The sequence below is a fragment of the Vespa velutina genome, chromosome 1, assembly GCF_912470025.1.
Source record: "Vespa velutina chromosome 1, iVesVel2.1, whole genome shotgun sequence".
Taxonomy (NCBI): Eukaryota; Metazoa; Arthropoda; class Insecta; order Hymenoptera; family Vespidae; genus Vespa; species Vespa velutina.
In genome coordinates this window covers 7,840,385-7,865,111 of record NC_062188.1, presented here as the reverse complement: position 1 = coordinate 7,865,111, position 24,727 = coordinate 7,840,385, and the positions used below count along the sequence as shown (strand labels likewise).

At 30.9% G+C, this 24,727-nt stretch overlaps 3 protein-coding genes across 17 annotated transcripts in view; 1 reads left to right on the top strand and 2 right to left on the bottom strand.

Moving 5' to 3' along the window:
- The window catches only part of LOC124949085 (uncharacterized serine-rich protein C215.13-like), a 5,169-nt gene extending 4,364 nt beyond the window's left edge, over positions 1-805 (top strand). For both annotated transcript variants that reach the window (XM_047493660.1, XM_047493670.1), the window contains exon 2: positions 1-805. This exon is cut by the window's left edge and continues 943 nt beyond it. The gene's annotated coding sequence lies outside the window, so the exon portion shown is untranslated.
- Positions 218-19,608, bottom strand: LOC124948943. Of its 10 annotated transcripts, XM_047493391.1 has the most exons (10): positions 17,474-19,606; positions 16,799-17,001; positions 10,528-10,752; positions 10,149-10,389; positions 9,812-10,067; positions 5,724-5,904; positions 4,525-4,659; positions 3,213-3,690; positions 2,017-2,275; positions 218-1,691 (listed from the first exon to the last, which is right to left on the bottom strand). In XM_047493391.1, exons 2-10 carry the CDS (start codon positions 16,851-16,853, stop codon positions 1,329-1,331), a joined length of 2,193 nt encoding a protein of 730 aa, XP_047349347.1. In that variant the 5' UTR covers positions 16,854-17,001; positions 17,474-19,606; the 3' UTR covers positions 218-1,328. The 10 variants fall into 10 exon arrangements, with proteins under 10 accessions (XP_047349347.1, XP_047349274.1, XP_047349286.1 ...); XM_047493318.1 differs by having other exon boundaries at positions 9,812-10,389; positions 17,474-19,605; XM_047493330.1 differs by having other exon boundaries at positions 9,812-10,389; positions 16,782-17,001; positions 17,474-19,604.
- Positions 19,609-19,720: 112 nt separating this feature from the next.
- On the bottom strand, positions 19,721-24,406 carry LOC124948975 (probable C-mannosyltransferase DPY19L1). 5 transcript variants are annotated; one of them, XM_047493420.1, is made up of 10 exons: positions 23,885-24,406; positions 22,591-22,719; positions 22,379-22,491; positions 22,147-22,284; positions 22,002-22,070; positions 21,579-21,932; positions 20,657-21,479; positions 20,408-20,570; positions 20,196-20,324; positions 19,721-20,121 (listed from the first exon to the last, which is right to left on the bottom strand). In XM_047493420.1, exons 2-10 carry the CDS (start codon positions 22,697-22,699, stop codon positions 19,902-19,904), a joined length of 2,118 nt encoding a protein of 705 aa, XP_047349376.1. In that variant the 5' UTR covers positions 22,700-22,719; positions 23,885-24,406; the 3' UTR covers positions 19,721-19,901. The 5 variants fall into 5 exon arrangements, with proteins under 5 accessions (XP_047349376.1, XP_047349368.1, XP_047349394.1 ...); XM_047493412.1 differs by having other exon boundaries at positions 22,591-22,832; positions 23,885-24,405; XM_047493438.1 differs by lacking the exons at positions 22,591-22,719; positions 23,885-24,406 and having other exon boundaries at positions 21,579-21,928; positions 22,147-22,250.
- Positions 24,407-24,727: the final 321 nt, after the last annotated feature.

Sequence of the window (24,727 nt, the reverse complement as noted above, 5' to 3'; positions counted from 1 at the left end):
ATCCATGTAATGAGATTGAGTCTAGAATAAAGATAAACATTATTTAGATAATTACTTTATATCGTTAGGTCGAAATAATATAAAAGACCGTGTATGTTTGATTAACCTTGAACGATAAATATCTCGAGGGAAATACTCGTAAAAAGATATAGAGTAGATCTGAAATAGATATGTTGAATTACATTAAATGTCGACGAAATGTTACGATGGCGTTTAGTTAAATTTAACAAAAGGATTGTGTTCTCTTTAAGTTTAATGTGCAAAATAATTTGTAAGATATTCGTTTAAAAGCGAAACGATTTACATGTATGTGAAACGCGTTACATGTACGATTTAATTCATGTATTTATGTATGTTATATTTAATTTTGGAGTCGTGGACCAAATATAGATCTATATAAAAAAAAAAAAAAGAAAAAAAAATACGATGACGTACATTGAGTGTGGATGTATTTTTTTCTCTTTTTTTTTCCTTTTTCTTCTTTTTTTTTTTTTTTTTTTTTTATACATATATAATTTTGAATCGCTCTACTTTCTAAACAGCGCGAATAAACGCAATGGAGCTTATCGCGTTTATCGACAATTTTTTTCACTCTTGTGTAAAATAGAATCGTGTTAAGTCCCAAATAAGAGAAATTTTATTCGCAATTATATTACAAAAACACATTATCGCTTGACGATGTAATCGAATGAACACCAACGCGCTTTTTATTAAGCGCGTTTCACATATTTATCACGTTAAATATCAATATTTAATAAAAATGTACAAGCTATATACAAAATGAACTCGATGCGATATTATCGGACTTCAACGTCGTTCTATAATTCGTGACGTGAAGTCACTCAAATATATTTTACAACATTTTTACATAGCGCACGTATATATTTACGTGATACTGTGAATATAACGTATAAACAAAATTTTCATATACGTACACGCTTGTGTATGTATATATATATATATATATATATGTGTGTGTGTGTGTTGGCTTTTTGCCATCGAGAGAATCATTTTCAACCGTATAGATAATAAATCCTATTAGTCACGATGAATGAACGATTAAATCCAATATGAGCTTTTATTTTTTAACAAAATCATAGATCGAAAACATTAAATTCAAAAGATTTTATCTATTTAACGTTTGTGAAAAAAAATTAGAAAAAAAAAAAAAAAACAACAAGAAAGAAAGACAAAAAAAGAGACAAAAAAAGAAACTCACACAAGATATAATTTCAACTGGGCATGAACTTCCGAACGAAAAAATATTAATTGAATTAGTTACGTGACATTAGAACTTTTATCAAAACAATAGTTTTGTTTATTACAAATCAGATAAATTCTGTGACAAAGATCTTTTTAAAGTCCGGTGCTGAGCCACCGATATCGTGCCTACAGATGTCACCATTATCCAAATAACTAACATCCGTATTCTTCAGGATACTCTTCAGGCTCTCCATCGACAAGTTTGGAAACTTCCTCTCGACGGTGGTTAATTTATCAAGATCGTTCATAGAAAAACCTGGTCCAATTCTCTTCTTCAAATGATACGATTGTATACTTGGTTTGTTGTCGATCGTTTTGTCGGCTCTTTTATCGTCCCGATCGATGGTATCGTTCTCTATGATCCTCGGCGTGAAAGATCGCATGTTGACCTTTACCTCGCTGCTTCGCTTCGAGGGCAATAGCTCCACCTGCAATACAGGACGTTCTCACGATTACCTGATTACGTAAGACATACAAAATGAAAGGTAGCCAAGCGAAGGTGATTCTAAACGATCTTCGCGGGATTCTAATTTTCTATACGGGCAGAGGATTTTTTCCGTTGCTCAGGATCCCAAATATCGTCGTTATTTCGAGCAACAAGGATAATCTATAAACGTTAGTTTCAACACCTATATACATATATATATATATATATGTGTGTGTGTGTGTGTGTGTATTAAGAAAGATAAAATTATGATAACAGTCAAAGATAATGGACCTGGAAATGAATGCCGAGATCGTTAAAAGAATTACCTTGGTTCCCTTACGTTGAAAGTACTCAAAGTCATCATTAGCAACCGTTGTAACGGAGCAACAACTCCTACTCCTGCTCCTGCAGGAGCTCATAGTGTCGAAGTCTCCATTTTCTAAATCGCAGCTTTCGTCATCGGACGTCTCGTAACCATCTCCAAGTACTTGACTATTTTGTCGTTGATGAATACTTTGTTGTTCCCTTCTGTGTTCATCCTTCTTTAAATCGTAAGTCCTTGTATCGAGAACCGGTCGATGATATCTGAGAAAAATGATCGGACGTCTGGTATTTTTCTTGTATTCTTTTTTTCCTTTATTTTTTCTTTTTGTTCTTTTTTTTTTCTTTTTTTCTTATTTATTTCTATTAATCCGGTTTGATGTTATTAGCGTAACAAGGAAAGATGAAAAGTAAGTGGAACATAAACGTCAGGTGAAAGCAGATTCCATTAACTTTTGATAATCGAGAAATTGAACAACTATTCTACTTGCTACTACCGTGCAAACGTAAAGGAGAAATAAACTGAGGATAGTCACGATTCGAATTACTTTGCTTTCACTCGACTATATATATATATATATATATATATATATATATATATATATATATATATATATATATTCTTAAACTTCCATAATCGGTGAGGCCGCTTTTTCTACAAGACTACGAATATTAGATACGATTACGTATACTGTAGCGTTCAATCTAACAGGCGAAAATCAGATCGACTTTGTTCGACATTTCGAGCGTTTCTTTGTATACATTTAAAAACGGCAATATCGGATTGAATTCAATGATATAAGCCATCGAAAATGGCACCGTGTCGAAGGTGAAAGCGTTCAAACGAACCTTTCCAATATATCATATTAATGGAATTTAAAGAAATTCGAGTAACGATATTTAAGACTGGTGATCATGAAAGCGATCTAATTTCAAGTCATATATTTTTCGTTTTGATCTACATTTGTATTTTTTGACATTTCGTTTTAAATAATATAGAAATTCTTTTTTTTTTTTATAATTACAAACAGAAAAACAAAAATATACTTATTCTTGAGAAAAATAATTCTTTTACGTTATCAATTAAAAAATGTTAATAATGTCGTTTGATTGAAAAAATATGTCTCTTAATAACTCAAATGACTTTTAAATGACTTTCGTAATCATCAACTCATTTGTATGAATTAAAACGAACAATTACCTCGCATGATCGAAACTTTGATTTCTTCTTACAGCATTCCTCGCCTGTTGTTGTTGTTCTCTCATACCGTTATCTAATGCGATTACTAAACTGTCCAATCCTAAAACGCTTCGTGCGTGTTTTCGTTGTGGTTCCTCGCATATTTCGTCCAAACTTTTCGCAAATTTTCGTTTCGAATTTGTATCCTCGATTTGTACCAAATTTTCCATGTTCTGACCGAAAACATCGGTACTTCCGATCTTTCTACGATTTCCAGCTAATTCGGTAAAGTTTTCATTGATCCTACATGAACGATCGGCTCGATCGTCGATCGGATTTTTTTTCGGTGATTCGTTGTGTCTTACTTCTTGACGAGGTTCGAAGGTCGAACTCGTGAACGATGATAATTCCGCAGGTAACGAGGCGTAGTTACTGTCCTCATTGACAGATTGAGATCTTGGATAATGTTGTATACCCATAGTTATCGTCCCTGTTTTGCCTGAAAAAAATAAAACGAGAGAAAGACGAGGATTTAGAAAATACGTCTGCCCTACTTATTTTCTCCCTTTTTTAAAAATAATCTTAACGTATAATCCCTCACACGTCACTTGGCATGTGAAAAACGTGAAAGCATTTTTTATCGACTTGGAATCGAAATGGATCCACTTTTCTACGCCAATGTGACCTATAATCCGCGATATGTTTAGTACTACTTGAAACCGATGGAGAAAAAAGAAAAAATAAAGAAAAAAGATCTCCGTGTTTTACACGGGAAAACTTTCTAATGTTACCAACGACGTGTTCGGCTTTTCACGTTTCGATAAGTCACGCGAAATATTAATAGCGAGTGAACTTTTCTTTTTAACCGTGTTTAAACGAGACCTCATATATCGCTTGTTATTGCGCATGCATACGAGGAATGACTTTCAAGGCTGGAATATGAAATGTCCGTAATCCTTTGATAGTTAATTTTCATATTAATGTATGTAAATATATATGTATATATTTATGTATTTTCATTGTGTTCGAATCTTTCGAATCATCTTTAATATTTATTAATGATTATAATATGAAATGATATTAAAAATAATTTTACATTGACATATTAATCAAATATTTTACTTTGTTTACAAATATATAAAAAATATTTTTCAAATATAATATACAAGAATAGTTCGGATAAAATTACTTATATTAAATTTTATTTCGATTTTTAATAATAATAATAAAAAAAAAAAAGAAAAAAAAAAAGAAAGAAAAAAAAAGGAAAAGAAAAGCAAAAACATTCAAACGTTTAGATTTATTCGATTATTATCTATGAATATAAGCTCACCTCTATTTTGATGATTGTGCAATCTCCCATAAAGACTTCCGTTGGTCAAAGGAAATTTCAAGCCGTGATTTAGGTTCAATTGTAATTTATATTCTGCGTCTTGTTCGAAATGTCGAAACTTGCCGTCGACGCCGCCTAAAAAGAGATAAAAATTTTTGATAAATAATTTTTGGATTCTTTCCTTTCGTTTTTTTCCATGTTTTTTTCTTATTTTTTTCTTTCTTTTTTTTTTTTTTTCTTTCAAGGATCACTCGGCAGAGAGAGAGAGAGAGAGAGAGAGAGAGAGATCGAAAGAAGGGAGGAGAAGTCGAAGGAATAGCGTTTTCACATGTACAACATGTATTACGGCGAGGATAAGAGTTACGCGCCTTTCCCACGCGAGCTCAAGCTTAACATGTTTTTAAAGAAAAGGATGGAAACCGTCTGTTGTCGTTGGAACGCATTACGAAACTTATATAGCGAAAGAAACGATAATCTTATATTTTCTCTCTATGTAATAAAATCAATATAAATTTTCTCATATAAAATTATAGATGTATATAAAATTTCATTAGAATATATCGATCTATCGTTTCCTTAAAAATTAACGATAAATCTTCAAAAATGTATGGCCATTCAACATTAAACCTCTTATAACGTAATTTTTAAGTCGCGTATTTATTCGTATTTTAAAAATTTTATTTTACTCTTTAATCAGAAAAATTATTATGATTCGTTTATATCTTGAAAATGTATATTAATTATAGATTATACTTTGTATTTTATAATTATGCTATAATATATTTAGTAATTATATTATACTATATAAATGTAATTCATATTATAGTATAGTATAATATAACTAAAATATAAATATTATACATATTACTACTCTATATAAATAGTATAATACTCATATATAGTTTACTTAATTCATATAGTGTATTATAGTATAAGTTATACTATAATACATTATCTCTTAGCTCCTCTCTCTCTCTCTCTCTCTCTCTCTCTCTCTCTCTCTCTCTCTCTTTCTTTTTCTCTCTTTATATATATATATATATAGTATATATATTATATTACATATATATAAAAAGAAAATGAGTTAGCGAGAGTTACAAATTTATTAGGTAATTAATTTGAAATTGCTACGTACGATATATATTTGTATAATAAATGAAGATATAGTAAATTTTTTATTGTCACAAAAAAGGACATACCGTGTGAGATTCTCCTTGCATGATCTTGCTTCGTGTAAACTTTGGCGACATAACGACAAAACATTTTATCAAAGATTGCCAAGAAAACGGGTAAAAGAGTATCCTTAACGAGCGGTAACCACATCGCTAAATTTTGAACGGTACAAAAATTCCTTAGAAGACTCGGTTTGATAGAAACAATCTGAAACGTAATAAACAATCTGCATGTGATATACTTAACAGCTATGAAAATATCAAATTATCAGGAAGAGGAAAACGTTTATTCGTTCTGATTATTCATACCGATTAGTGTACGTAAGCAATCTTGAAATTAAAAAGATTAAAGATTCTTTTTCCTTTAATAAATTCACTTTAATGAGATCTTATCTAAAAAGAAAAAAAAAGAAAAAGAAAGAAGAAAAAAAATAAGAACGATCCTCAGAAGTTGATAGAAGTCTGCTCGACTTTCACCGAGCGGAATTCGTAAGCATCGAAACGATCGCCTTGGCTAATTACAAGTACTGTTAATTGTGTTAATCTGTGTGTATGTATGTAAGGTAAATTCATCGATGTGTATTTTTTTTACACCCTATACACCAATGTACAATGAGCTTCATTCGTTTTTCATCACTGGTCTAATAATTTTCTTTCATGAAAATCGTATAAATATGTATGTCTAAGTAAATACGTATACGAATGTAAACTTTCGATTTTAGTCGCTCGATTTTGATTGTAATGGTGTAAGAGAGGGGAGAGAGGTCGTTGGGGGAAGGAATTCACGGTGAAAACACATTGGTCGCGCTTTCAAAAGTACACGCTCGCGGGTAACACGCAATTTTGCGCATCTTAACACACGTCGATGAGTGACTACAGTGAAAATTCTTCAACTTCAACGATCTCTCCGATCTCTTCTTACAAAATCTTTGTTCTTGATCCTCTTGCTTTTGGATATTTTCTCCTTTCTTAATCGAATTCATTCGATTTGTTAAACGAGATCGAAAAAAAAAAACGATCTTTCTAGCAATCCAATACACGTAATGCGTTCTTCTCTTTTCGTTCTTCTTTTTTTTTTTTTTTTTTTTTAACTCTTTTAATGGATTTATATCGATCTATACTCAATTATAACGAATTAAAATCTGTTTAAAAATTGGCCCAAGCTAAACAGAAATTCTAAAACTATTCATTCTCAATAATCTGAAAAATTTGTTTTGATAGTTATCTGCAAAGTAAATAAAAAAAAAGCTTATAATGGAATTATGGCTTAGTAATTTTCATAAAGGCCGGTATTTATAGGATCAGTATTTTTAATCGATATTTTATATAAATGGCCAGTATTTATATTACAATATTAATATACGTAATATAAGTGATATATACTAAATATAATATATAATATAAAATATAATAAGTATAATAACTTGTTAGTATTTTAAATACATGGTTAGTATTTATAATGAACTCAGACACAATCTTTAAACTTAATTATTTATATTGATCACTTATATTATGTACCGATATTTTATTATAAATACTGATTAAAATATTCATATATACCGATATATATTTATTTTATAAAGTACTTATCATCAATTAATAAAAATACTGAACAAATAAATATTGTGCAAATTTTTAAATAATTTTATAATGTAAGAATCATTCTATGGGTTGACAAATTTTTGCAAAATAATTATCACGAAATTATTGGATCCGTATTACGTTTAATTAATTTTTTTTTATTTTAAGAACTATTAGATTTCTGAATAACTAAATTAACAGTATTTCTTTCGCTTTTGCTCTTCTCCTTTTCTATCGATAGCTTTTTTTTCTTTGTAAAAATTATATTATTATATATCGTTATTTTTACACATGCTATATCGAATTGTTACAAAATTTGGTCGATTGGTAACTTGAACGAAACGGAAAGGTTCGCGCAGCATTATGATCACGTCGAAGAAAATTTCTCTGTATCGGGCGTTTAGAAGGTTGTTTCGCGTAGCGGTGTCGGGCTGATGGTTACGTGAGTAATAGTTGGTCTGGTCCGTGCTATGAAATCGAAACTACGGCCTTAATTAGGGAATGGTACGACCGAAACATACGTATGTGCAATTCCTAACGCACATAGGCGTAACGCTTACACTACGAAGAATAAGTATTTTTAATTTTTTATTATATTCATTTTAGTATCTATCTCGAGTAGACGTATATATATATATAATTTATTTAAGAATAAATTTCATTTTATGAAAAAGATGAACCATTCATTTTTCGCGATAAATTAAAGAAAAAAAAGAGATTAAAAAAAGATTATCAAACGATCACTTGAGATATTGTACACGGAAAAACGAAACAATGTCAGTCTCTGTTACGACAATCTAATTGCCGCGAGAATTGATTTTCTACAAGATGTAAACAAAGTATGCGTCATGCGTGTAACACTGCCTAGTATAAATATTAATGAGAAAGGTCAATAACAACAAGTGGGAGAGACGTTAAGATGTTAAGAAAGTGAATAGAAGATAAAAAAAGAGTTTCTCTCGTACATCGACGATTTTGGTGACGAGCTGACGTTACACGAATCTTAATCGAGATCGACATTAAGGTCGTCGTCCGTATTAAGTTCGCACTTTCGAATTTCGTCGACAAATTGTAACGAGCACGCGCACGAACGAGCGAGATCCCTCTTTCGGAGGTGGAAGAAGAGGGCGGACTTTCTCGTTTCCAAATGGGCTTCCTGTATGCGATAAAAAAAAAAAAAAGAAGAATAAAAAAATAAATAAGAGAAGAAAAAAAGTGCATTTCCGGATATCATCGAGGCTCGACCGGACTCACTTCCGGCTTGAGTTCAGTCGCATGAATATCCTACGTTCGTCATTCGTTAACAACGATACACATAGTCAGGTATAAATCGACTACCCGATTGTAACTATGAATCTTTCGTACTTTTGTTATAGCTCAGCTAAATATATCATTATTAATATTCATTGATAAGTCGTATTCAATGGTATTCACTCTTTGAAACTAATTGTACGATTATGTTTCGTAGAATTATGTTAATTTTATTGAAACAGTTAATACGATAATGAATGTATCATACGTTGTATCCTTTATTCATTTTAGAAAAAGAAGAATAAAAAAGAAGAAAAAGAAATCAATTAGTTTTAAAAATAAAATGTTTATTAAGTTATTTCTTAGACAACAAGATATAAGATGTATTTGTATAAGTTTGCAATCGAGATTTCTATATAGACGGGCAAAGTATTCGAGAAGAATGAAAACTACTTTGTTCTGTTGGATGCGCCGTTCCGGTAATTCGAAAAAGTAGAGTGAAGAGTAGACTGACTAATGTAAATTATACAACGCGGTTACGCACGACGTGCTGCGTGTAATTTTATAGGCGATCTCGAAACATCCTCTTTGATCGGTAGAAACATTGACGTTTTCACGAGTAAAAAAGTGAATCGTGAAAGGAAGAAGAAATAAAATAAAATAAAATAAATAAATAAAAAATAAAAAATAAAAAAATAAATAAAAATAAAATAAAATGTATCTTTCATGGAAAAAGAAAAAAAAAAAAAAACAAATATATCGATATTTAGTATAAAGAACGTTTTCAAATACGAAACGTTTAGCAAGTCTCATACTTTCTCTCTAATATGATAACACGTTGGTAATAATTACGTCGCACTCGGCTCGTTAAAATAGATTTGAAAATATAATAATTAATCCAAAGAAGTTTACAAACAAAAAGTGCATTCATTTTGTATACTCTCCTTACGAGTTAATGGAAAGTGGATAATAGATTTGATCGTGTGTACGAATTACGATAATTATGTAATGCTCATCATTCTTTTTTCTCTCTCTTTTTCTTCTCTTTCTTCATCTCTTTCTTTTCTTTTTTCAACTATATCAAACTCCGTTAACGCAACCAGGACTAATAATAATCATCGACCTCTTACAGAAGTTGAACTATCCGATTTCACTAATTGCAATCGTTTCGTAGAATCAAAGTAGTAACAGTCTTAAACGTGTAACGATGAATAAGCAAATTATAATCTTATTATTTTCGATATAAAAAATCATTAAATTTAATTAAATTCGATTCGACTCACCAGAACTGGTAGATGTTCGAAGATATAACAAACAAAGAGGATGCTGTAAACAGTTGATCTTTCTCCACTTTCATCGATATGAATTTTTTTCTTACGTAGACATGCTCTACTATTGGTTGAACCACTGGTACACGATCCACTCGAAGGATCCCATTGATGAGGATGACACTCAAACGCTCCCGATGAATTTTTCGAACTGGTCTCGGACAAATCCGAGACGGACTTTAACAATTCCGCTTTTGGCGCACGGCATAGACTTTTAAATATAGCGATCGTTAGACCGACTAGCGAGGCAAATAATAGCAAACATCTGAGAGAATTGACGAATATTCCATACTTCGTAGAAATTTCTTGCGGTAAAAATACGCAAATATCCGGCTCGAAGTTGAGAACACCTGTTATACCTACGCAAGCACTTATCATGCTTAAACTGACTAGGTGATACTTCAAATGATTTTTCGTCAAGTTGAAGCCTTCATCCCTGCTCCCTATTGCTGCGAAAATGGCGATAGACGTTAAGGTCAATTCTTGAAGAATGCTCGATGAGTTCAAGATCCATACTAACGTTGAACATAATTCTGAAAATGTTTAAATATTATTGCTCTTATTGCTTCGTATTCCTCTTTTCGTCACCTCCCCCCCACCCCATTTCTCTGTCACGTTTATTTACTATTATATAGGATATAATAAAAAATTATTATCAAAAAAAAACTTGCCTCCGAAATGATTGGCTGGTCGAATTAAGGTAAGGACAGCGTAAAACAATAATCCCAGCTGATTTACAAGACTTTCTGCAAGAATTGCTACAGTGAGTACGTCTATCCTTCTCTTTGTCGAGGATGGCTGATTTTGATAGATCAGTAAGGACCAAGAGAGCAGGAGGATACATATCGGCGAACCCACACACGTTGCCAACCATTCGCTCACCTCGCTTCGCATTTCTGAAATAAATGAAATAATAGATAAGAAGTGAAAGAAGAAAGTCGAAACGTAAATATAAATTTCGGTGATTTAGAAGCGTAAACAAGTATGCGAGATTTGATCAATAACTGTTTTCTTTTCAAAAATAAACCAACTGTGTGTGTGTGTGTGTGTGTGTGTGTGTGTGTGCTTATTAATTTCGAGATCTTACGATGTACGAAATTAATTATCGTTAAATTACAAAATTTAACCGTTAATTTTTAATTAACGCAGATCGAAATTTCGATAGACAATTCGAGTTGATGAATGAAAATTGTAAAATGATCTTTTTTTTTTTTGTTATGAATTTTTGTTACAGATAATCGTATATATTCGTTAATATAAGATAACGTCTAAGTCTTTGACGAGTTTCGTTTGATACATTGTTAAATCTAAGGGATTCCTTTAGCGTTTCCAAAAGGAGAGAATAATTTCTATTGAGAATGATTCTTATCTCTTCTACTCGACGTCTTCATCTCGATGAAAGCTTTTATAATTATCGCGTGCATATATATATATATATATATATATATATATATATATATATATATATATGCAACACAACAGCAAACATACTTACGTACATAAGTATATGCGTTTTGTTATAACGCAGGAGGAAGAGAGTCAGATGAGATTAATAATATGATCGGAAGTCTCCTTGTTATAAGTGAAAACTCGCATTATAGTGGAAACAAGGAAGCACGGAATCTTTTCATTTCTCCGTGAAACGCGTTAAATCCCGACGGAAGAAGACGAAGAATAGAGAGGGGGCTGTTCGCCGATCTTTCACGCGAGATTGTCCTTTTCTTTTTTTCTGTTTGTTTTTTTTTATATATATATATCTCCTGTCTCCTATCTCTCTTTCTCTTTCTCTCTCTCTCTCTCTCTCTCTCTCTCTCTCTCTCCCTCTCTCATTCTTGCTCATATCTTCTCGTAGTGCAACGGTGCTGTAACTTTCTATTCCGTACAGAGTTGCGGTTTAATTTATTGCCAAAGCCGACTCGAACTATTTTTCAACGAATTCCAATTGAGAGGAACGACGTATCAGCGATAAAAAGATAAAAATAGTTAAGAAAAATTTTTTAAATCACGATACAATACTTAATACTTTTTCTTTTTTTTTTTTTTAGATAGATTTTCTATATTAATATAAAGAAATAAAAAAAAACAAATAAATACGTTTTTCAATCGAAACGATCAGTATTCGAAAGTCTTATTATCATTGTTATTATTATTATTGTCATTATTTTTAGTAGTAGTAATAGTAGTAGTAGCAGTAACAATAATAGTAATAGTAGTGGTATTTCGATCGTGTGATTATTATAACAAGTTTCTGATGTATATCGAAGTTCTTCGATGTGACCAATAATCGTGATACAAATGTTGCGCAACGCGTTTATCCAGCTTGTTCATGCTCATAAAACATTCCAGTTTCCAATATCTCTTTCTCTCTTTCGATATCTACCATCCGTGGCAAGAAAATTCAACTGTGTTACACGCAACACGCTTTTCAATTTCGCGGCACAAATCTAAACCCAAGTGAAATCGTTCGTAACTTGTGTTATGCGAAATTTATCTGAATGTTGCATTTTGAAGATACGGAAAAAGGCATTAATTTTCTATCGTAAGATAACATCGTCGATCGAAAATATTAATATCAAGGATCGCACAAATCTTATTAAAAATATCTCATTGAGAATACATTAAGGAATATCGACGAATTCACGTTAAGGGATTTAGTTTCCGTAAGAAGAAATAAAAATCGAAGATGGAACGTGATTCTCACTTGACGTCTCGAATACCACTGATTCGTTATATTTAGGTTTACTACCTATAATCTTCTCAAAGTATTTACGATTTTATGAATTATAAATATATATATATATATATATGTGTGTGTGTGTGTGTGTGTGTGTGTGTGTGTGTGTGTGTGTGTGTGTGTGTATTGACGATATCTATTTACGTCGATGGAAACGTACGATCGTAAGAATGTAAATGTCACACGGATAATTACTTTGTATATAACATCTTGAGTAGTATTATTTTTCAATAATTGTTAAGTATATAATTTTGAATATATATAGAAAAAGAAAAGTAAAAAAACATATTGTATCTTATTTATATACATATAATAATAATAATAAACTACACAATGAATTTTGTAAAATTCTAATAATATATTTTTACGATCATAACAATTTCAAGGAAATTTACCAACGAAATATATAGAACGAAGCTTTGCAATTTAAATTTCTTTCGTCTTCAAAATGATATTTAAACGTTGGGTTTAGATCAATGTATTAGAAAATCCGGTCGAAGTCATCCTCTTTTTCCTTCTAACGTTCGTACCTCTCTCCTTATAGGTCAGTCGAACATAAAAAGAGTTTCGTGTAGGTGTGGGTTCGTAAAAGGCTCATCGGTATGCGACTCGGTCCATCGTTATGGGAGGCGTGCCGTTCGATTAGGTTGGAATGTCGATAGGTGCCGTAGACTACCAAGGTCGGAAGGAAGAAACAGAGAAACAGAGAGAGAGAGAGAGAGAGAGAGAGAGAGAGAGAGAGAGAGAGAGAGAGAGAGAGAGAGAGAGAGAGAGAGAAAGAGAGAAAAAAGAAATATGTTTAAACGAGTAGAATTTCTTCAAGAAAAAGGATCAAATGGAAGATTTCTAACACAATGTCGTTCTTCGAGAATAAAATAAAAAGGAGGAACTAACCGAACGTTATTTAGAAAATAAAAATTATTTACTAGATTGATGGATGTTTCTTTGACATAAAACAATAACTTCTATAAAAAAATAATATAATTAATTTCGTATAACAAAAATTATATGAAAAAGAAAATATATAAGCGATAAATATGTATGTAAATAAGGTATATGCGCAAAGTAAATAGGTCAGAAAAATTTTATGAATTCTGTGAATTGAAAAAGGAAATTAGAGAGCGTTGAATCATTTAAATAATTGTTTTGTACTCAATCGATGAATATTTCCTTGACATAATAACATCTTTTACTATAAAAAAAAATTTTGTATAATAAAAATTTTATGAAAAAAAAAAAAATTATATAAATGATAGATAAGTAATATGTAAATAGGTGAGAAGAATTTTATGAATATCGAAAGTCAAGAAAGATAATTCTAAAACGTTAAATCATTTAAATAATTGTATTGTGTCCATTGATGGATAATCTTTTTTTGATATAATAATATCTTTTATGAAAAAAGGAATTAATTTTGTAAAATAAAAAATATATGAAAAAGTGAAATATATAAGTAATATATGTGTATGTACGTAGGTGGGAAAAATTTTATGAATTTCGAAAATTGAAAAAAAAAATTAAAGTACGTTGAATCATTTAAATAATTATTTCAACGAATGTTTTCTTGATATATTAACATCTTTTACGAAAAAGACATAATTTTATGAAATAAAAATGTTGAAATAAAAATGAAATAAAAATGAAAGAGAGAATATGTACGTAAGTGAGAAGGATTTTATAAATTTTAAAAGTCAAAAAGAATACTGAAACTCGTTAAAACATTTAAACAATCGTTTTCTACTCGATCGATAAATGTTTCCTCGACGAAAAAAAGCTATAATTAATTTTGTAAAGTTTCTAGTTTACAAAATAAAAAATTATATATACAAGGGATATGTATGTATGTACATGAATGAAAAGAATTTAATAAATTTTCGAGAATCGAAAATTAAAATTGGTGTGCGTTGAAAAATTTAAATAATTATTTTATACTCGATCGAAGAATCTTTTCTCGAAATAATGATATCTTTTACCAGAAAAATAACATAATTTTATGAAATATACATTTTATGTCAAATTTTGGCGAAAATAGGATAAATATATTTCAAATGTCCCTTTTTTATGATATGTACGTATGTATTATAAGTTTAATGTAATGAGACATATATTATCAATTTTTACGTTTCAAAATCTAACGTTTGATCTTACGCGTTGCACTATAAAATATTTAATATTATAAATACTTCTATTTAAATCTAATAATTCTGACTTATACTCTACAACATTTTATTCATCAATTAGAGATATATAAGCAATATGTATATATGTACCTACGTATTTAAAAATTACGAACAGATATTTCAAAATCAAGAAACTTTCTACCGAATAAACAAATTGCTTAATATTATTATTACTAGACATGCAAAAAGAGAAAGGAGATTAAACGTCCAAACGATACAATATATATTATATACTCTCAATAACAATTATTCTAAAGAAAGTTATGTTATACTTTCAAACCGCGCAAAATTAGATATATATTTTAAATTCAGGAAACTTTCTGTGATCGATTTAATTTCATTAAACGATCGCGAATTCATTGATTAAAATGATGAAATAAAACGTCGAAGTATTTAATACGATCGTTTTTATTTACGATCTATTTTAGTATCTTTAAATGATCTCATTTGCTATCTTAAACACGTACATACATACATACAAGATCGTCATCGAAACGGCAATGTCCGCAATTGTATTACGACGAGGGACGAAAATTACGTTTATGATTATGACCTCTGGCAAATTAGCGCGAGCTTAGAAGTAACTTTGCGATGCATCGCGAGGAGGCACGTAGAACGGCGTGAAAGCGATCTCCCGTGTCATAACCATTGTCCCAGTAAAACTGGATGCTCTAACTCGGTCATGTGAAACTCCGGCTTGGACTTCTCTCTATCTCTATCTCTATCTCTATCTCTATCTCTATTTCTCTCTTTCTTTCTCTCTCTCTCTCTATATCTCTCTATCTTACTCTTTAGCTCGTCGATTTGATGCCTTTCTCTATTTCTCGTTTTGCAGATTCGTGGCGACTGCTCCTATCTTCTAAGATCTTAAAAACAAAAACAAAAAAAAAAAAAGAAAATCTAACCGGTAAGGCTCGAATAACGGCCTCCACCTTGAAATTATATTACACTCGTTTCCTGATGAAATATGGCGATGTTGGATCTCTTATTATTATTGTATGTGTACCTATGCGTGTGTCTTCATCTTTCTCTCTCTCCTTCTCTCTCTCTCTCTCTCTCTTTTTCTCTCTCTCTCTCTCTCTCTCTTTCTCTCTCTCGCTTTCTCGTGTATCTCCCCGTTATATATATTATCACAGTGTACGAGTACACCCAAGGTAATTACTATAATAATCGATCGTGCAACGGACTTAACATAATAAATGCAGCCTTCTCGAGTAATCACTGATTTAAAAGGATTATCCGTTTTCACGAGAAAAGACGTGGTTGTTGTAAAATAGGAAGAAATCTCGTTGATGCGAAAATCACTTTTTTATGTTCCCACGAGAAATGTCCTCGTCCGTTGGACGTAGGTCGTTTAATTAATGTGTTCAACCGATTAGATCTTCTATTTAATACTTCATCGTGTATATATACGTCCATGTATGTGTACATGTATTTATACATACATATATATATATATATGTGTGTGTGTGTGTGTGTAGATATATTACAACTAACAAAAAGCCCAGGAATAATTCGAAATACCAATAATACCAATAAGCTCAGGAATAATTCGAAAGTTAGTTTTTCAGAGATGTTCCCGTGTAAGTCGAATGCTACGAGCGAACTGCGATGAAATTTTCGGTTTTCCACGATTTCGCAGGAGCACTGCACCGAATTTAACGATCCGCATCATCCGTCGTGATAAAAGAAGACTTGGCACGAGTATCTCGTGCGATAGTAACCATCGCGTTCTCTTAGAGGAACGGAAGAGAGAGAGAGAGAGATGCGGGGAGGATGTACGAACAAACAGGGGGGGGGGGGTTACGATTCGCAAAAGTAGGTTAGAAATACGTGGCTCGAGAAAGTAACAGACACTCTCATGATACTCTCAAAGTATTTACATATGTATATAGGTATCCACGTATCCATGTATCCATGTGTACGTAGAAAATTGTAAAGATTAGTTTCCGCATGCGAGTATACTCGAATCGATAATCGTATTAAACAACGTAAGTAAGTAGATACAGACTTCGCCGATCAACTGACTACTTCTCTCTATCGGCTGAGGATTCAGGACAAGCCGGTAAGGCTTCCTCTGCATTTTCTTTGCACCGCCACTTTTTGCGAGGCCCTGGACTCGAAGAATGCGTCGTGCCAAATTCCTAACACGGCAACGACCCGTCTCTCTCTTTCTTTCTCTCTCCTCCCCTTTCTCTCTATGTTGTCCCGCGGTCACTTTCGAGGCCAACCTGGAACGAGTTTTGCTCGCAAGACTTCCAAGAGTTTCCAAGTTGAGTGATATCTCGTTGAATAATAAGTCCAACATTATTGCAACGATATACTTTATAATTAACTCTGATTAAAAAATGATTATTTAAGAGTATAAAAGAATGAGAGAGAGAAAGAGAGAGAGAGAGAGGGAAAATGCAGATCGTCGATGATAAAAGAAAATGAAAATAATGATCTAATGAGGGAAGAGTTATTACGCATATAATAAGTTTGCACTCCTCATCGAGTCTTGCTCGTCGATGTTGAGCGAATTAATAGGCTCTTGTTCGTAAATCAGAGACCAAGGTCGAGTGGAAGACGCGTCCTTGAGGTCCCACCTCCCTCGTCTCTCTCATGTTTTTCTCGAGTGTGAACGCAGGAAATGAAATTTTCTCGCCCTCGTCATGCCATTTAATAAGCCCTTCACGTTTAAATTATCGTTGAAATACTCACTTGCAACTCTGCTTTCAATGATTATCGTAGAACAAGAAAGACCGTGGAATGCAACCGCATCGCTTCTTCGTTGATAATATTACAAGTAATTCGTAAGAAATCTTCGAACGTCGTAATTTTCTTCGTTTCTTTTTTTTTTTTTTTTTTTATCTTTTTCTTTCTTCTCTCTCGTTCCTTTTCTTTCTCTTTAACGTTGATCTAGCGAATCTGTTACATCCTGCAAATGTCTCCTTTCTTCTTCATCGTCTTTTTCTTTTATCCCGTTGTACCTTTTTTCTCTTTCTCTCTTTTTCACAAGCACCCTGCCAATGCGTATTTTCAGATCGACCGTACCCTCGTTCCTTGCGACAGTCAGCAGTACCGATTTAGCATACCTACACGTGCTACGAGATAAATCGTATTTTTTCGTGATCCTCCTCGTCGTCGTTGTCCTCTTCCTCCTCCTCCTCCTCCTCCTGCTCTTCCGCTTTTTCCCGTTCAAATTTGAAATTTCCCCTCTTCTTTTCCCGCTCTTTTAATCGAAACTACGATTAAACGTCCAACCAGAAGTTACCAACGCGTCGATAATTTTTTTCTCATGGATTTACGAATGTTCGGAAAACTTCTCTATAATTGATATATAACAGGGAGAATGATATTTCACTTTTTCACGATCCTTTAAATTATCCCACGCGAAAGTGCGTACCACGTGTTAAGAATATAGCGACAATATGGAAAGTAATTTTTCACGTAACAAAGCGAGAATGATGGTATGTATGTGCGCGTGTTCTTTTGCGTGTCTGATATCCAAAAATTAAAAATGAACGACGAAAAATCCTTCCTCTCCTCTTTAATCAATCATCGATACCAATACACGTTGTTATCGCTATCAAGTTATTGTTGTTGTTGTTGTTATTATTATTATTATTATTATTATTATTATCTATTGTTTTTCTTTTCTTTTTTTTTTTAAATCTGTCAGAGTAAGAGCGCGGGAGCAATATCACCGCGAAGAAGCCCGGACCGGGACTGACTGTCGGTAGGATTCATTTGGGTCAGCGGCACAACATAATATAGCAAACGCTTCGACTCTCCGCTATACTATCTGTTGCACTCCAAAGTGAAGGTGCTATGCCGTGTCGGTCATAACGGAGCTATCTTTGCGTCACGATACTTCGATCTTTCCCTTGGTGGTCCCTCTTCCTATCTTCCTTCTTTTCTTCTCTCATTCTATCTTCTCTTGACCCTTTTTTATTTCCCTTCTACGTACATGTATGCATGCATGTATGTGTGTGTGTGCATCGTTTTTTTTCTTTTTTTAAACCTTCGTCAATCCCATACATCAAATCTACATGCTTTGATCGTTCAAGGTCGACCCTCACCGATGCGAACGCTCGAGCTCGCTCACTGCCTTTTGTTTTTTTTTTTTTTTTTTTTCTATTTTTTGTTTCCCTACTTCTTTGTTCATCCAACCAATCGTTTACTCTTCGTTAACACTTTGATAAAAATACTTCGATGATGGGACACGACAATATCACCCCTATATACATATTTTATCCGTATTTTCTCGCGCTCTTCTTCGAACTCAATGTGTGGAATTTAAAAGAAGAAAATAAAAAGAAAAATAAAAAGAAACAAAAAAAAAGAAAAAAAAAAAAAAAAAAAAAAAAAAAAAAAAAAGAAAAAATAATATTTACGTTATATTATTTACACACATACAGAAAATCTTTAATAAATCTACAAGTTTCTCTATAATACATTTAAGATCTAGAATTAAACAAGATTGAATCTTTAAATTCCAAATGTCCCTCTTTTTTTTTTTCTTTCTTTCTTTCATCCTTTTCTTTTCTTTTGGCAATTTAAGAAACATTTAGTTCGATATAAGTCTTTGTTTATTTTTTTTTCTTTTTTTTTAATTTTTTCTTCTTTTTCTTTATAAAAATGCTTTTGAATAGTCTCCACGATATCAGTCGGAAGCTATAACCATTAACGATCAACTCGTTTATCTATGTAGATCTTGAATTACGTGAAACGAATTATCGTCGAACAAATTTGTTTCCTAACTCGATTTAAACGAAATTTCGTTAGGAACATCTTATGCGGATGCAAAAAGAGAACGCCCTTTCTCCGCAAATTAATGTTAACAAAAAATATATATATATACATATATCTGTGTGTATATATATATATATGTATATATATATATATATATATATATATACATATACATATATATATATATATATATATACATATACATATATATACATATATATATATATAAATATAGAGAGATTTATATAATATATTTTGTATAACTCTTCTTCTTTGTTTACTTTTGTTTCCTTTCTTTTTTCTTAAAAAAAATAGGCCTATATGAGATATTATATTACGAAGAATCCCTATCTATCATTTAGTCGCTTATCAGTCATCTTGTCAAATACAATATTCAAAATTGATATTGGAGCGGCATGGAAGTCTTTGGATTGTACTCAAAATAATGCGAATAAACTAATTGTAAAACTACGTAATGATTATTCATAAAAGCTCGTCTAAAAGGATAAGCGTTCCCTTCGAATAATAATGGACAAAGAGGTGGCTTTCCGTTTGTTTTCGCTGTTCCATTATCAATCGTATCCCATAAATCGATCATTTGACAACCACGTGGCCTAAAAATAATATATATTTTTAAATAAGCATTTAATTATTAATACATTAATTAGAGACAGAATTTTTAACTTACACATTTGCATATCCAAGACATAATGGCTCTTCTAATACAACATAACCAACGTGCATGTTTCTTAACGTAACGTATACCGAGGCTGCGTCTTTTCTACTAAAGATTTCGTAGACTCTCATAGTTCGATTTCTTAAAAAAAAAATGAAGTAAAAATGTTATTATGACTCATATAAATCTATATATGTTTTGTCGAAAATAAATAATAAACTAACCGCATTTCTGTACTTTCGTAATAAGGATTGTTTACTATGGGTCTTCCAGTAGATAACATCAAATTAGCCATTAGTGACATTTTACCAGCGAATACAGCGTTTTTAGGAGTATTATCTTTTATCCATTCAAATAATTCTTCCTGTTCAATATTACTGTATTCACCTGTAAATATAAAATATGTTTAATTTTTGATTTAATCAATATTTGAAAAAAATATATTTCTTGACTATACGAATATAATAAATTACCTATAAATCCTCGTTCTTCCTGTAATCTTTCCATACCATGATATGACATACCAGCTATTAACAAAACAATTATGGTACCCCTTACTGCTTTACTTCTTAATCCAAGTTTTTCAGAATATCTTTTACTACACACTAATCCTGCTATTATGCAAAGATGTGGCGTCATGAAAAGTTTTAATCTCATAATAAACACAGCCATAATAATAAAAGCCCCAGTTTGCAGACCATTGTAACATACGTCTGCTTCTATACAATAAGGATATCCTTCATTCTCATATTCTCTATACCAATAATAAAGTGCTAATATCCCTGAGAGTATAGCAATTGGCAAAAGTAATGTCTTTATGATTGCTTCATAAGTTTTATATTGTAAGAAATCAAACTCTGGAGAACACGTATAAAGCATAGTATGAAAATCCTTATAGTCTGTTAATTTTGATCTTAAAATATTGTAAACGTGTGCATCGTCTTCAATTGTAAGAATGTATGATTTCAACCATTTAGTAAGAAATATAGTAATAACTATCTCAAGAATAACTTCTTTTCTACCATTCAAGAAACGGGAAAATTTACTGACAAGAACTTCTGCAAAATTACTACCGATTAAAATACACGCGAATAAAGAATGAAATAAGAATGTGCCATCTGTCACAACCATCGATAAAATACTCGAAACGGTATATATTCTAGATAATGATAAGAATAGATTTTTAGGTATTATTTCAATCCATTTAAGAATAAGAAGGGCTAGTATTTGAGTAGCCAAGATAAAATGTGAAAATTGCCAACTACACAGACTGCTCACAGTTCCCAAAAGCATATTCTGTAATAAAATATAATTATTATATAATTCAGTAGAATAAAATGTTTAAATACATGTTTGTACACATATACATATATATATACATATACATATATTTACCACATATAATCCATCTGTAAGTTCTCTCCAACGTTTCATTTTTTGTGTATCTTGTGTAGTGTGCCTTTCAATTATCTTAGTCACTGAATACATTTGGAAGAGTAACATTGGATATGCAAAGGTTTCTCTTAATGGTGGAGTCCACTGAACACGAGTACACTCATTATGATTGTAGAAGAACAATAGCATAGTAATAATACCACCAAACACTGAATCGCTCATATATGTTGAGTACTTAAAAAGTATAGCTGCCGTATATATAGTGGTAATCCAAACGATCTCAAGATAAAAATATACAGGTACACCTAAGCCTTCGCAACTTGTCACTGGTGGTAAACCATCTCCTCTCTCTGTCTAAAAAGAACTTTATGATTATTCTTTCCAAAAGGAAAACAATTTTAAAAAATACATTTGTAAACTTACTTCCCAACATTGTCCTTGTGATATTAATCCAAGATTCTTGGCGCCATGATAGAGATAACTAGCTGTAATCTATATATATATAAAATGATCTGATAATTTTAAATTAATTAAGTAAAGATACATTGTTGTTTGATAAAATATTTACCTCTGGCAAGAGATTATATTTCCTGTATGCATTTATGACATTTCCATACTCTGATATGTTATCTTTGCCAAGTTTATCCACACCATCAGCAAAACTTTCAGCTCCTACAATGGTTTTATAGTAGGAATAATACATTCCCTAGAACCAATAACATTCGTAGCATTTCTAAAACCATTCATATTTCTCTTTGTCATGAACACTTGTAAATAAAAAAATAATAATTTGAACGAACCATTTCAGTCCTGAAAGACATTTCTCTTTCGATCTCCGACAAATGAGAAAAGTGTCGATCATTTTCAAAAAGTGTTGATACATGCCACCGGTGTAGAAAACCAAAACCGATACCTGTTATGATAACAAAAATCGATATAATTTAAGAGATATGCAACCAACCATAGAATATTTACACTTCCATAGAGTTTTATAAAAAAAAAAACTTCTTACTTAATAGATGCACAGCAAGATGATAAAAATCTATACTTTCTTTTGATAGTTTCCTGCCGCCCTTCGATTTACTATCATTCGTCGTCGCCATCTTTTGCATAGACAACATGATTTGCCATGTGGCCTCGCCTACAAAACAGGTTCGCCTAAATGGTCCTTCATTGTTTTTTTTCTCATCTTTCCTTTTTTGTTATATTTTAAACAGCCATTTGTCGTATGTGATCAACGAACTTACGAAGAATCTATTTATAAATTAAATCTATAAATATCAGTCATTGGTGTTTCTTTTCTTTTTATACTTTCGAAGCATTCATCTTACTCGAATTTTATCCAAAACTACATCCAATCATATTTAAGAATTCGAAAACATTCGAATGTGATCACGTAAAATATTTTATAACACGTTAAAAGTTAATACAATGTATTTTGTGGCTATTATTAATGTAAAAAAGATATATATTTATATCTATTATGAACAGAAATACAATGAGTTCTTTGTTAAATCATATTATTTCCATCTATATATGTCATATATATGTGATAGCTTGAAAGATATTGTTCGCGCGCTTTATTTAAAGAATTTGCATGCTATCATATGTTCCTGTTATCAAATGAAGATTTTTTAGCAACAATATACTAGCCAATTGATTATTATATTATATATATTTAATTAGTGTGTGTGTGTGTATGTGTGTATATATATGTATATATATGTATATATATGTCGATTATACTGACGCTTGTAGTAAACATTAAAAATGTTTTTCTTTAATTATTATGTATATCTCATATATACGTATTTCTTTATGATCTATTTTATTTTCTTTTTTATTTTCCCTCCGCGATAAATTTAACATACGATTATCTCCAGAATTACTGAAAATATTCAACAATTTATTTAAATATTTATGCCTCATATTAAAAACTAAATATTTATGTATGTTCATTAATCAAACGATTAAATGGATTGACCTAAAATTTATATCAAAAGACAAATTACAGGTTATGTAATTTCATTTAATTTGAATTTAATATTTGCTTACAAAATAGAGGATATTTTAATAATTAAAAAGTGTATAAAAAGATCGTATATAGAACGGAATGAAATTAATATCTCTCTCTCTCTCTCTCTCTTTCTTTTCTCATTAGAGTTTATAATTTATATCTATTTATAAATATGAAACTGAAATTATTTTACATTTAAGATGCTTTAATAGCTATAGAATGTTTAATCAAATGTAATATTCTTTAAATAAATGTAAAATAATAAACAGTATTAATTATGCAAGCGTACCTATATATATAGAAGGAATGTTGCTATGTTTACAAGTCGAGGTACAAAGGTAGACTGACTTGATAATCGTCAATGGTTGTATAATATGTCAGTGATGTAAACAAAAATGAGAACATAACCAACTTTGACAGCTATCAAGTTTATTTTAAATCCCAATGAATAAATATTCCAAATGTATTTCTATTTATAATTGTCTCTTCGTACAACAAATTTTTTTCATTATTTCAGGCTTATTCAACAATTAAGTAACAATTCTTATTTATTTACACATTACAGAGTTAATATTATTTTGAAAATAAAGCAATTTTAATATTAAAATTTACTTGTTGCAAATTTTGAATCAATTTCACGTATTGCACTTTAATATGTAACATTAACAAGCATGAGAGTTGATTTTTGACAATTAATTTCTATTAAATTCTAACGTGTAAACATTAGTTTTTTGTATTCGTTCTTATATTCTTTGATATTATCTTATACTAAAAAAAATTTTTCTTCACTGCATTCATATAATAAAAATATCTTTTCAGTATCTTGTCAATCAAATCATATAGAAAAACTATAATATAACATTTAAAATGCATAATATTAAGTTAATGGAATGACAATGGTAATGTATATGTAATAAAATTTAATCTTATTAAATGTGACTAAGATTTTTTATCACAAGAAAAAAGTTGGGATGTTTCAATATATTATCTTTAAGAAATCTTTTAAGAATCTGTAACATAAAATTACATTATAAATGTATCCTAATGTAAGTAAATATTTAATTTTATTGAATAAAAAGAATTAGCATCTTCTCTGCAGATTATATTTATTTATCTTCTGCATCATTTTGCC

Excerpts from the sequence above, each read along its gene's own strand:
- LOC124948975 (XM_047493420.1), bottom strand. The coding sequence starts at position 22,699 with ATGTTGTCTATGCAAAAGATGGCGACGACGAATGATAGTAAATCGAAG. Across the intron at positions 22,492-22,590 it reads TCTTGCTGTGCATCTATTAA|GTATCGGTTTTGGTTTTCTA; the intron begins GTAAGAAGTTTT and ends TTATCATAACAG. Across the intron at positions 20,571-20,656 it reads GGAAGAACGAGGATTTATAG|GTGAATACAGTAATATTGAA; the intron begins GTAATTTATTAT and ends TTATATTTACAG.
- LOC124948943 (XM_047493318.1), bottom strand. The coding sequence starts at position 16,853 with ATGCAGAGGAAGCCTTACCGGCTTGTCCTGAATCCTCAGCCGATAGAG. Across the intron at positions 10,390-10,527 it reads ACCAGCCAATCATTTCGGAG|AATTATGTTCAACGTTAGTA; the intron begins GCAAGTTTTTTT and ends AAACATTTTCAG. Across the intron at positions 3,691-4,524 it reads GCACAATCATCAAAATAGAG|GCAAAACAGGGACGATAACT; the intron begins GTGAGCTTATAT and ends TATTTTTTTCAG.